General features: G+C 35.5%; 1 protein-coding gene across 1 annotated transcript in view; it reads right to left on the bottom strand.

Annotated features, from left to right (window-relative positions):
* The window catches only part of FRY (FRY microtubule binding protein), a 344,446-nt gene that overhangs the window by 138,601 nt on the left and 191,843 nt on the right, over positions 1 to 14,002 (bottom strand). The window contains 5 exon segments of the mRNA XM_049778737.1: positions 5,844 to 5,998; positions 7,326 to 7,436; positions 9,051 to 9,211; positions 11,544 to 11,716; positions 12,562 to 12,653. Coding sequence (XP_049634694.1) covers positions 5,844 to 5,998; positions 7,326 to 7,436; positions 9,051 to 9,211; positions 11,544 to 11,716; positions 12,562 to 12,653 — 692 coding nt within the window.

Below are 14,002 nucleotides of genomic sequence, written 5' to 3'. Positions count from 1 at the left end.
GATGAAACCTACTTGATCATAGTGTATGATCTTCTTGATGATGCATTGGATCTTATTTGCCAGGATTTTGTTGAAGATCTTTGCATCAGCATTTATCAGGGATATTGGGCTGTAATTTTTTTTGGGGGGGGGAGCATCGCTGTCTGGCTTTGGTATCAAGGTGATGTTGGCTTCATAAAAGCTGTTTGGGAGTGTTCCCGTTTTTTCAATTTCATGGAAGAGCCTGGCTAGAATTGGTAGTAGCTCCTCTTCAAAGATTTAAAAAAATTCATAAGGAAATCCATCTGGGCCTGGGCTTTTCTTTTTGGGCAGATGTTTGATTACAGTTTAAATTTCCTCAGTAGTGATGGGGTTATTTAGATATGCTACATCTTCCTTACTTAAATGTGGAAAGTTATAAGTATACAAAATATTTTCCATTTCTTCTAGGTTCTCATATTTAGTAGCATAAAGTTTCTCAAAGTAGTCTCTGATTACCCTTTGGATCTCTGTGATATCTGTCGTGATCTCCCTCTTTTCATTCCTAATACAGGTTATCAAATTTCTCTCTCTTTTGCTTTGTGAGTTTTGCCAATGGTCTATTAATTTTGTTAATTATTTTAAAGAACTAATGTCTGCTTTAGTTGATCTTTAGATTGTTTTTTGGCTTTCCACTTCATAGACTTCTGTTCTGCTTTGTTATTTCCTTCTGTATCCCTATTTTTGGTTCCTTTTGTTGGTCATTTTCTAATTTTTTGAACTGTGTCATTAAGTTATTCAGGTATGCCCCTTCTTCCTTCCTGATGTGTGCTTGTAGAGCTATAAATTTTCCTCTCAGGACTGCTTTTGCTGTGTCCCATAGGTTCTGGCAGTTTGTGTCTTCATTATCATTTGTTTCCAGGAAAGTTTTGATTTCCTTTTTTATTTTATCTTGGACCCACTGGTTGTTCAGTAGCAGGGTGTCTAATTTCCAATTGTTAAAGATTTTCTTCTGTGTGGCTCTGTAGTTCACATCTAATTTCAGAGCCTTGTGGTCAGCAAAGTTAGCCTGCAAGATTTCTATCCTCTTGATATTATGGAGGTATGTTTTATGTGTCAGCATGTGGTCTATCCTGGAGAATGACCCATGTACATTGGAGAAGAATGTGTATCCAGGTTTTTTGGGATGGAGTGTATATATATACAAGTGTATATATATATATCAAGTGTTGATAGGGCCGTGTTAAGGTCTCCCACAATTATTGTGTTTTTATTGATTTCTTCTTTCAGATTTGTCAGTAACTGTATTAGATAATTTGCTGGTCTCTCATTGGGTGCATATATGTTTAATAGTCTGATTTCTTCCTGTTTTTCATATCCCTTGATTAGTATATAGTGTCCATCTTTGTCCCTTACCACTTTTCTGAGTATAAAGTTGGTGTCATCAGATATTAATATGGCCACCCCAGCTTTTTTGAGGGTGTTGTTTGCTTGGATGGTTTACCCCAGCCTTTGATTTTGAGTCTATGTTTGTTCTGACTATTCAGATGTGTTTCCTGTAGGCAGCAGAAGGTTGGATTCATCTTTTTGACCCATTTTGCCACTCTGTTTCTTTTAATTGGTGAATTTAGTCCATTGACATTGAGGGAGATGATTGTCATAGGATTTAATGTCATCTTTGTAGATAAGTTTGCTGTGTTTGTTGGTCTCTCTTGTCTTAGAATAGACCTGTCAGTTTTTCCTTTAAGGCTGGTTTTTCATCCATGAAGTTTCTGAGCTGTTGTTTATCCATGAAGCTATGTATTCTCCCTTCAAACCTGAACGTGAGTCGGGCTGGGTGTAGTATTCCGGTGAGACATCCATTTCATTCAGTCTTGTCACAATATCCCACCACTGTCTTCTGGCCTTGAGAGTTTCTTGTGACATGTCTGTTGGGATGCTCCTTTGAATGAATTTCCCTTTTTGATCTTGCTGCTTTCAGTATTCTATCTCTATCTGTGAGATTTGTCATTGTAATGAGGTTGTGTCTTGGAGTGTTTTTCTTTGGGTTTCTTTTAGCTGGTACTCTTCAGGCATGCAGGATTTGATTGCAATCATCATCTCTTTGATGATGTCTTTGACAGTTGATTCTTCCTGGAGATCTCATACCTGTGTCTCTGGGACTCCAATGATTCTTAGGTTGTTTCTGTTGAGTTTATCAAAGACTTCTATTTTCATCTGTTCACATTCCTTGAGTACTTTTTCCATTGCCTGTTCGTTTGTCTTAAGGTTCTTTTCCAATTTCTTCTGCTGTGTTGAGTTTTTCGGCATTACATCTTCCAGTACTCTGATTCTCTCCTCAGCTGCTGATACCCTGCTGGCGAGGCCATCCATTGAGGTTTTCAGTTGAGCTGCAGTGTTTTTCAGATCTGTTATTTCAGTTTGGAGTTTTCTGATTTCTGTCTTTGTATTCTGTTCAGATCAATCTATGCTTTCTTTGAGTTCTACAAACATCTTCCATATTGCTATTTTAAGTTCCTTATCCAAGAGGTTAATCAGGTGGTTGGAATTTATTAGGTCATCCAAGCTTTTGTCTTCATTCTCTGTGCATGCTGTTCACCTGTGAGGTTTCCCCATCGTCATGCTTGTAGTGTGGTTTTTCCTGCGTGTTGTGCTGGGGTTCATTGGTCAGAAAGAGTGCGCAGCCGCAAAACGAAGGTGCTCTTCTGCTGCTCTAGTTGACATTTTTTGGGGGATGAGCTCCCTAGGCCTCTGAGGAGACCTTCAGATATTCAGAAACAGACAGGCATACGAGAAGTTTCCCTTGAATTCCTCAGAGTGATCAAAGGGACAGCAAGGCAGAGCCTCCGCAGGCCAGAGATCTCAGCTTATTAGATGGCGACCCCCACAGTCAGAGTTTACTCACTGGGCAGCTTCAAAATGCAGTTTTTGGGGGGTGCACTCCATAGGCCTTCAGGTATTCAGAAACAGAGACAGGCACAGGAGAAGTTTCCGAATTATTTATTTTTAACATTTATCACTGCTGATGAATATAGGGTTGATACATTATGCAAAAATGAACAACCCATTTTTAAATTAAAGTCAGAAAATTTTAACCAAGTGTAGTTAAAATGTTAATATTTTAGGCATTTAAAAATAATTGAGAGTAATTCCTTGAGTGAATGAGTCTGCTGACATATTTAAACACCTCTTAAGATAAATTCAGCATATGATCATTCCTAATTCATTGAAGAAAAGATTTAGTTATTTAATAAGTAGAAAATGGCATGTATAGAAACCTTGCTTTGGAAACAGAATCTGATCAGTCCGTATATATGACTTTCAGGAAGATATCATTTCACAAGTCTTTTTTTAGAGGCAAAATTTGCAGAAAATAAACCAAATGCTAAAAGGCCACAGAGACAGTGCAGTGATTAAGGATGTGGCTGATCTGGGTTCTATCTCCAGAATCCCACATTTTACCCTTAGTCTCATCTGGATTGAAGTCTGAGTCTGAGCTCAGAGTAAGCCCTGAGCACTGCCAGCTGTGGCCCCCCAAAAAACAAATAAAGAAGGAGAATCATTAGCACTACGATTGAGCAAATAAATCTGAAACCTGGTTTAGGCTACACAAAGTAAAAATTTATGGGAAAAGATTTATGTAGGCCACCTTTAAATTTTAAATTCTAACCATACCCTCTGACAGAAATTTAGGTGACTGTATATGCAGACAGGTGAAGATATGGCATTGCCTTCTAATTGTTCCTAAAATGACCCTCCTTATGAACAGATATGAATCATGAACATAAATCAACATGCAATGTTAATATAAGAAATGACAAGTTTGGGGCCAGAGTGGTGGTGCAAGTGGTAAGGCATCTGCCTTGCCTGTGCTAGCCTAGGACGGACCACAGTTTGATCCCCTGGCATCCCATGTGGTCCCTTAAGCCAGGAGCGATTTCTGAGTGCATAGCTAGGAGTAGCTCTTGAGCTTCAAAGGGTGTGGCCCAAAAACTTTAGAGTGGTTTTTTAAAAAAAATCTACTCTAATAGTAGAGGATTTATTACTTAATGTATTTGTAACTAGACATACTAAAATTACAATGCAGTTACTAAATTAAAGAGCATTAATTTGTGCTCCCTAGGAGAAATACTTAGATTTAGTCATAGGAATGTAGTGTAATTTTTCATGAGATGGCTATTCAATAAGATAAATTTGACAAGGACTGTTCACACTAATTGCATCAGAAGAAGGGCAGTAAAGAGAGGTATCTTCTATTACTCTTATTTGTCAAAGGAATAAGGATGAAAATAAAAATCTGACCTATATTTTAAGAATCAGGATTACATAAATTGAAATGTATTTTTAGAATAAAATATAAAAATAAAATAATTTCAAAATAAGTTATCTGGTAATATACTATTTAGATTTAAATATTATTTAGTAATATTAACATTAAATTATGTAAAATCAGAGTTTAATTATGTAGATTCCTGAACTATAATTTACATAAATATTAAAATACATAACAAAAGTATATTAAAGTATATAACAAAAAACGAAGATTAAAGTTTTAAACTTTCTGAAATGTTATCTAGTATCCTAATAAAAGATACAAATGTTACAGAAAAATGTATCTCTTTAAATAGCATGGTCATTTAGGGTTTATTAAAAGTAATATATATCCTTTAATATTCTGTTCTTTTAATTTTAAACCATAATAGGTTGGAATTTAAATTAAATTTACTTCTACTCGATTCATCTAGTAGCTCAAGATAGCTATTTAAAATGAAATAGCATCTAACTCAAATGGAAAAAGAACAGTTATGAATCTTTTCAAGAATAAATTTAAACTTCGAGCTGGAGAGAGTAGAGAGGACAGAGTATGTGCCCTGGTTGTGATAGACGTAGGTTCAATTCTTAGCACCTTATCTGGTCTCCCAAGACTGGTGGGAGTGACCCCTGAATAGAGTCAGAATTTCATCCCTGAACACTAACTAGGAATGTCCTGAAAAAGAGTAAGTTTGATCTCACTTCTCTCAATTTCTAAAACATAAGCTTTAATGAGAATTTTTCTGTAGGTTTTCAGAAAACCCACTTTCCAGTTATTTTTCTTTCTTTGAATTTTTTTTTTTTTTGGCTAGGGATCAATAGCATAGACTCACACATCCAAGGCACAAGATATGATACATTAACCTTTTACTCTTGGCTATGAAATTACTTCACTCAATATCACAAGAGCAGAGAGTATAATCTATAGAACCCTTGGGCACATTTTATTTTCTTCTTTTTCTTTCTAAATTTTGGACATAGAGAATTTGATATTTTTAGATTACTTCCTGGGCTTAGTTGCTTGTAAGATTTTGAATAATATTTTTTACATATACAGTGGTAGGAAGAGGATGGCATTTCTTGGATTTAGAATGATACAAATTTGGGATAGTAAATTCAGCCAAAATTGTAGGACACAAAAAACTTTTATAGCCATTAGAAATATTTTTAGAAAAAACTTTTGGAGAGGTGCACAGATATCTGGGTGTGGTTTACCTTTGGCTGTGTGCTCAGGCTATCATATGTGAATTTCCGGCATCCAGGTGGACTGCTCGAAAGATAAGCATCTTACCCCCAGTACCAACTTTCTAGCCCTAGAAAATTTAAATGTATTTTTCAAAATAATTTTAAAATTCTGTTCTAATATTTCACTAGTAGTGATAGAAATATTATTGACTGAATAAGAAAAATCACCTTAGTACAGATTTAGAGGGAGTCATCAATTTTTGTATTCCCATTGAGTTTACTCCTTGGATCACTGCAAAACCTGGTAGCTTTCAATTGTTTATATTATGAAGGGTTGTCCTTCTTACACTTGTCACTAACAACTGCCTTTAACTTAGAAGGATTCATACCTGCTTCCACACACAGTGGCTATGGCTTTGAAGCACCCAGAGGCCAGTTGGTAGGAACCTGTGTAACATCTGTCAATTGCCCAGTTAAAAAGATTTATTTGGTCAGGGTTCAGTTCCAATAGCAAGACGACAACTTCACAGCCTAGTTGATGAACCTGTATATAGGAAGAGAAGCAATTATTCACATTTGATAAAAGATTATACAAGGGAAACAAACAAAGTCTAGCCAAAATGAAATTGGGCCTACCAGAAGTGTATCCTGATTACAGAACCAGGAGTAAGCCATGAGCACAGCTGGGCAGAACCCCAAAACAAAACAAAATAAAATCAAACCAAAATTAATTTTCTTTTTGTTTGTTTTGGGGTCACACCTGCTAGTGTTCAGGGATAAGTCAAAAATATGGGGACCAGGAGATGGCTCAAAGAGCCAGTGTAAGTGCTTTCTATTCAGGAGTCCTGGTTTTATCTGATGTACTGCCTGATACCCTGAGCACTAGCAGAAATGGTCTTTGAATCTACCAACTAAGCTCTTCCCCCAAAAAAGCCCTCCGAAGTACAAAGCCAATATTTTGAATAATTTTTTAACATACACAATGGTAGGAAGAGGATGCCATTTTTTGTATTTTAGAATGATACAAATTTGGGATAGCAGATTTGGCCTAAATTGCAGGACACATTGTCTATGTAAGAAAGGGACTGAGTTGAGTTCCCAGGCATCTCAAGGCATGAGAACAGTGCCAGGAGTTTGTAAGTACCAGCTATAATCAGCATTATGGTCACCTAGATATGTCGCGTGTACACCCTTACCCCCCAAAAGAAACCCAAGTTTTTCCATAGAGTCATCTTTTTGTTATTATTTATAAGATAGCACATTTGGGCTTACCTAATAAAATTTTAGGGAAAGGCAATGTTTATCTACTTTGTTCACACAAAGAAAAATCAATGTCAGTCTTAAAACTATTTTTCAGTTTCTGCAGCCACTTATTTGACTTACTGTTAACGAAAGCATATTTTGTCATTACCTTGTTGCTACTGATTTTAATCATTTCTATAACTGCAGAATGCAGTATATGTTTTTCATTTTCTCTTTTCATTTTTTTAGTCATTGGATCATATTCGGTGGTACTGGGGGAATAATTACTGCTGGTGAGGCTCAGGGGACCATATGGAGTGCCAGGGACTGAACCTGGATCTGCAGCATGCAAGGAAAGTGAAACTGCTGGACTATTACTCTGCCCTTGTTTTTTCAATCATAGAAAGTTTCTTAAGTATTTGCTCTTAGAGCATGTGTGTGTTCAATTTTAATAATAATTTCTTTATGTTTATCTCAATACATCACAATTTAATAGGAACAATACATAAGCATATGCACTGAGGCTAATGTGTAAAAAGACTGTGCCATAAACAATGTGTATGTAGTAATCCAACTGAGGCAGACCACCCAGGAGATTTAAAAACAATGTATTTTGGGGTAGTACTTACTCGTAAATCTTGACAAGCCAGAATGTTGTCAAGCCACTTATAAAGGTACCCATCTGGGGAAAGGCCCACATTATCAAATACTGGGCCACAACACAACACTGCTGACATTGCCTGGTAAGAAAACACAAATGTGAGAAAAAAAACTTGGACGATCTAATGCCACATGATTTAAACAACAACACCACTTTTATAAACAATGAGATATTTATTATTTTTGTTCATGAAGGTGACAGAATTTATGATAATGTTAAGATCTAGTGTTAAGATCTAGATTAAGATCTAGTGTTCAACTTTAGATGGACAGTATCAGGGAACCACACTTGCCACCAGAGCAGCAGGCAAAAATCCTGCTGCTACTGTATTCAGTGAACTCTTCTATGATCCTCTTCCCCACATACCATTTTGTACAGAAGTTGGATCAGGTCACAATCCTATCAAAGTGAGTGGTATTTCCTTTGCTACCGCATGTCAAAGGTCCTTTTTAAGCAATTATTTCCACAATGTTGGAGCAAATATTATTTCCCATATATAAATATTACTTTCCATAACAAATACTTATTTTGTTCAATAAAAGATTTCAAAATTTGAAACTTTTTAAGACATAGAAATGTAAATTTTATGGACATGCAATGATAACATGTGTATGATGAATGTATATATTCTAAACAAAATAGTCAATTAATAGCATTTAAAATATATTTTATTTCAGGGATTTCAAGTGAATAAATTCAATTACCAACAAACAAAACTTTTCTATTTGATTTGAAACACTTAATTAATGTTCTAAACTGAAAAGCTTGACAATTATTTGACCAATGGCCTAAAAGAATAAACTGGGAAAAATAGGGAAATAAATAAATATAATCTCTATAGTTAATGTGAAGAATATAAACTAATTCTTTTGGCATGAAGGGGGGTATATGAGAAGATAAGAGAAATCTCTTTTAACAATTTTGAGATATTTTTTATTATGGCACAATGATTTACAAAGTTGTTCATAACAGATTTTAAGTATACAATGTTCCCAAACCAATTCAACTACCAGGGTCAACATCTATCCATCAGTGCCCCCAGTTCTTTCACCTTCAACCCCTTAAGAGGCACATTTTTAAAATTTGGTTATTGTAGTTTGGGATTCTTGCTTAGTTGGTCAGTTTTGTAGTTAGCAGATTTGTAAGACACATTGTGGATAAGAAAGATCCTTAAAGATACAAGTCAGTGTCAATCCAAAATCAACAATTTCTATGGCTAAGTGACTATAAATAAACTTTCTAAAGTAAAAATAAAAAGAATCATAATTCTAAAAGTTTTAAATAGACTTAGTGTGGAAGTTTATTCCTACAAGTTTTCCATGACTAAATATTTAGAGGAGAAATGCTTCTTGTTAGGTTTGATCTTGAGGTAATATTTTTTTAAACTTAAAATATAACTAGCAACTACTTGGAAAGTAAGTAAATAATAACTATAGTTTGCATATAGGAGAAAAATTGGATAAAAGTGGTATTTTAAAATTATGGGCCAAAGGGCATTATTTGCTTATAAATCCACAACTATGCATCTATTTATGCATGCAATTTTAAATTTGAGCTATGTGTTCCTATGTGAATATGTTCATTTGACTTTTTGTGTGTCATATCATCTTTTTATGTTAATATTATTTTACAGGCATAATGGTCTATAAAGAAAGTTGTCTGAACAGTAATTCATCAAGGCAAAATGACCTACCTTTAAAGCACAATACTGGTATCTTGTAATCTGATGATTCCTATCACTGTAACGATCTAGAGGAGTGAACATAATGCTGAAGGGTCCTGCCCATTGGCTAAATAAGATGAAAAGATGGTGCCTTAGGCTTTGCTGAGGGAAAAGAAATCTTCTATGGTGAACTAGAGGAAAAAACAAAGTTAATAATTTACTAGATTGAACAATAGTAAATGTAATTTGTCACTATTATACATGTTATTTTGAGAATGGGATAATTTCATTTCCTAGGCCAATTTTTTTGGGGGCCCATACCTGGATTGTTTTCAGAGCTTACTCCTGACTCAGCTCAGGGGATCATATGCAATGCAAGGACTGAACCCAAGTTGGCTGTGCATAAGGCAAGCACCCTACTCTAGTTCCTACCATCTCTCTAGTCCCAATTTGTAACTAACTACATAAAAACTAACAGACTACATATCCTCTGACAGAACACTCTTCCTGTTTTTTTCTCCTTTCCACCTAATAGAGCATACATCCTGTATTTTTCCTAACCTGATTGGCTGAGACACATTATAAATATCCCATTCCCATTTAAAATAAAGGTTTGCTGAAGTTATTCCCATTGAGGTGGCTCATGGATGGGTTTTGATCTGTAAGCTATCTATTCCTCCAACATCACCAGCCTCATTTACAACAAGCTTTTTTAGATAATGAGACATGTATTAAAAGAATCAAGTCTAGATATTTCCTAAGTTTATATTTTTGGTTTTCTCAAGTTGAATCAAAGCTTGCTTCAGAGCTGGATGTAGCGAGAGAAAATGAACTCAAATATACTGTTTTCTAGTTAATACCTGAAAAACAACATATGAAATAGCTCTGGACTGTTATTCTGTATTTAAAAATAAAACTAAGAAAAACACAATATGCAGAGACTAGAGAGGTAGTATAGAAGGTAAACTGCTTGCGACATATGCAATTGACTTGGGTTTGATCCCCAGAACTGAGCACCACAAAATATAATCCCTAATGACAGTTAGGAGTAATCCCTGAGCACCGACAAGTGTGCCCCAACTGCCCCATCCCAACAGCAATATCAACAACAGAAAGAAATGGACTCATTTTAAGCATTGCTTAAAGCATTTAAGTGATGAAGTCAACTCAAACTTAATATAGGGCAAAGAAGATACAAAGGATTATTAAAATTATAGAACAACAAAATTTAAAAAGTAAAAAGTTGAATTGTAGGTTTTTTGTAATTATGTTCAAAACTTTAAAGTAGTTAATATTTGGTTAATTTTTTGGTTAATATTCTGCTGCTGGGAAACAAATGGTAGAACTATTGGGATTACATTTGGTATGTGAGGTGGTACTAGAGATTGAAATCTTGGATTCATTCATGGAAGCACAGACTCTCCCACAAAAGTATAACTTTAAGGTTCCAATAGCATTAGATTTTTACACCCAATTTACTTGCTCTATCTGTTCTTTAAGATAAAAATACCATGTATACAAAAGAGAAAAGATCTGGAAGTTACAGCTCACCTCAGGAAGCTCACCACAAAGAGTAATGAGTTTATTTAGAGATATAACTACATTTTGAACTGTCCTAATAATGAGAATGTATGAGGGAAATGGAAAGCCTGTCTAGAGTACAGGCGGGGGTCAGGTGGGGAGGAGGGAGATTTGGGACATTGGTGATGGGAACGTTGGACTGGTGATGGGTGGTGTTCTTTACATGACTGATACCCAAACACAATCATGTATGTAATCAAGGTGTTTAAATAAAATATAAAAAAATACCGTGTATATATTTGATTAATGAAAAAAGTGATCTAATTGTATAATTTTATTAACTACTGAGAATTTTTCACAATGTATTGTTTGAAGAGAAACAAATTCAGGAATGTTGCTGAGAATGAAAAAAAAAAAAGAGCAGTAGTGTACAGTGTGTAAGATGCTTGCCTTGTGTGCAGATGACCTGTGTTTGAGCCCCAACATGCTATATGGTTCCTTGAGATTGAGCCCTGGGTTCAGAGCCAGAAATAAACCCTGAGAACCACAGAGTGGACACCAAAATCAAAAAAGAAGAAGACAAAAAGTCACCATCGCCAATGCTTGAGTCACTTTTTTTTTCTAATAAAAAAATCCATTCTCACTCAACCAAAAAGAAAAGAAAAAGAAAAAAGAAAGAAAGAATGAATCAACAAAGCTCTATTAATGTTCCTCTGAACAAGTTCCTTCCTATGGAAATTATTAGATGAAAACAAAAACAAAGACAAGAAATAAGGACAAGCACCAAGCCAAATTTAAATCCTATTGCTCTCTTCCAACTCTTTATAAAGTCATTGCAATCTGTTTTTATGAATGTTTTCATGTATTTAAAAAAAACAAATAAATAGTTCCATCCAGAACTGTCCAACAGACCAGTATAGACTGAAGAGTAAGGAACAGTCATGAAGAACACAAAAGGTTTTTCAAGCACAGAAGGTAATTTTCAGTGATGCTTTACTGTACCTGGAACACATTGAATCAGGTTGGCAACCATTGCACTAAAATGTGCTCGGATATCTTTAAGAATTTCAACTTCTTTGTCATTTTCAGCTTCTAGGAGCATACGAGTGAGGTCTACATATTCTAAGAACAAAGCTCCAAGTGCCAAAGTATCACGTTCTAATGCTCCATTTGTGCTGGAATAAAAAAAAAAAGAAATTAACTGTTTAAATGGTTTGTTAAAGTAGTCCATGCTTCATGAAAAATAAGCACTGTTAGTTCACATATCAAATGTGTTGCAAATGTGTTTTTTGTTTTGTTTTGTTTTGTTTTTGGACCAATCCCAGAAATGCTCAGAATTTACTCCTGGTTCTGCAATCAGCAATGACTCCTGGCAATACTCAAGGGACCATATGGGATGCTGGGATTGAGTCCAGGATAGCCCCACGCAAGGCAAGTATCCTACCTGCTGTACTATCGTTCTGACCCCCCATTCATATTTTGCTGTGAGCAATTTTCTTTTCTTGGGGCGGGAGGGGATATAAATGGCGATGTTCAGGGGCTACTCCTGGCTCTGGACTCAGGAGTTATTCCTGGTAGTGGTTGGGGGGACCATATAGGATGCTGGGGATCAAACATGGGTTGGTGGCTGGATGTAAGGCAAAAACCAAGAAATGTGATCTTAATTATATATTATAAAAATAAAATATGGAGGGGCCAGAGAGATAGCACAGCAGTGAGTCGCTTGCCTTGCAAGCAGTGGACCCAGGTCGGAAGGTGGTTTGAATCCCAGGATCCCAGATGATCCCCTGTGCCTGCCAGGAGCGATTTCTGAGCACAGAGACAGTAGTAACCCCTGAGCGCCACCAGATGTGACCCAAAAAACAATAACAATAAATAAAATAAAATATGGGGAAAAACTAACATAGCAACACATTTTATTTTGGGGTAAAAGTTAAAGGTAATATATAAAAGAAAGTTGAGGGAAGAAGGAAAGAAAGACTAATAAATTTGGTAAACAGAGAGAGAATTTTGACACTACCTGTCACTTATTACCCCAGCATCAGCCAAAAGTTCAAAAATTCGAAGTAACTGCAATCTTAACAAATCTCTCCGTTCTCGGCGTTTCTTGTTCTATGTAGAAAGAAATAAAAGTGTTAATAGACACAAGCAAAACAGTAATGGCTTTATTAAACTATAATAATGTGCTTTATGAAACTTCTGTAAAATTTCATAGTTCATTATTTTCAATATTCTGAGGAAAAAAGTATTTTCTTTATTTCTAGTTATTAGTTAATATTTATTAATATAGATTTTAAGAAAATATATCAGAAGTAGATGAGTTAATTAGATAGGACTATTGAGATAAAAAATAACCTTCATTTCCAAGAGGCTTCCAACTTTTCCTGAAAGTCTGAACAATCTAGAACAGGGGTCTCAAACTCGCGACCCGCGGGCCGTTTGCAGCTCTCCGTACAACATTTAGTGGCCTGTGGCCAGCCTTCAAATATCGCAGTATTCGCGATTATTTGCTTACTGAATAATTGCAATAAAAATTGCATTAGTGGGGGCCGGGCGGTGGCGCTGGAGGTAAGGTGCCTGCCTTGCCTGCGCTAGCCTAGGACGGACCGCGGTTCGATCCCCCGGCGTCCCATATGGTCCCCCAAGAAGCCAGGAGCAACTTCTGAGCGCATAGCCAGGAGTAACCCCTGAGCGTCACAGGGTGTGGCCCAAAAACCAAAAAAAAAAAAAAAAAAAAAAATTGCATTAGTAGGGAAAAAATCACATTAAACATTCGCATATGCTGAGCAGTTCCATTCGAGGTATGCAAATGTTTAATGCGATTTTTTTCTTACTAATGCGATTTTTTTAGGACTGAATCATTTATTAGCTTTATACATTTTTATCTTACCAACACTTTTAAGATGATGATCTTATTATAATAAATATAGTTGAAAATTCAGTTATATGTCATAAATGTACAATTACACATAAACACAGAACATACATACATATTTCAGAATTAACAAAAAACTTTTTTTCACACAAACAAATCAGAACTCTAAGTACCCTACAAGAGAAGGCTTTGTACAAATTCTAGTTGTTCTGCCTAAAATTGAATGGACACAGTAAAAACCATTTAATGGAAACACTAACTTTGAATGTTACTTATTACAGTCAACTTTTTAATCTCTCCTTAACTTCCTTAATTAAGTCTAGAAAATAATTTCTCGTGTAAGAAAAATAATAGACAAAACACCACCCAAAGAAGAGAATCTGAGATCATGTCCCTTCTGTGTTCTCTCCTTTGACCTCCACAAGAATCTCATTACCAAACAGCACCATTAAAGGTGTTTCTCATCTCTACTAACCAAACATATATATTCATCAGCTATGATAGAAGTTTGCATTAAAGGTTTCTATGTATCTGAGGTTATTTCTCAAATATACGTGTTCAACAAGTATTTAAGCAAGTGCTAAGT

This window comes from Suncus etruscus, chromosome 8 (assembly GCF_024139225.1).
Source record: "Suncus etruscus isolate mSunEtr1 chromosome 8, mSunEtr1.pri.cur, whole genome shotgun sequence".
NCBI classification, from domain to species: domain Eukaryota; kingdom Metazoa; phylum Chordata; class Mammalia; order Eulipotyphla; family Soricidae; genus Suncus; species Suncus etruscus.
Note: the sequence above shows the minus strand (reverse complement) of the source record. Positions and strands in the feature narration are given on the sequence as shown.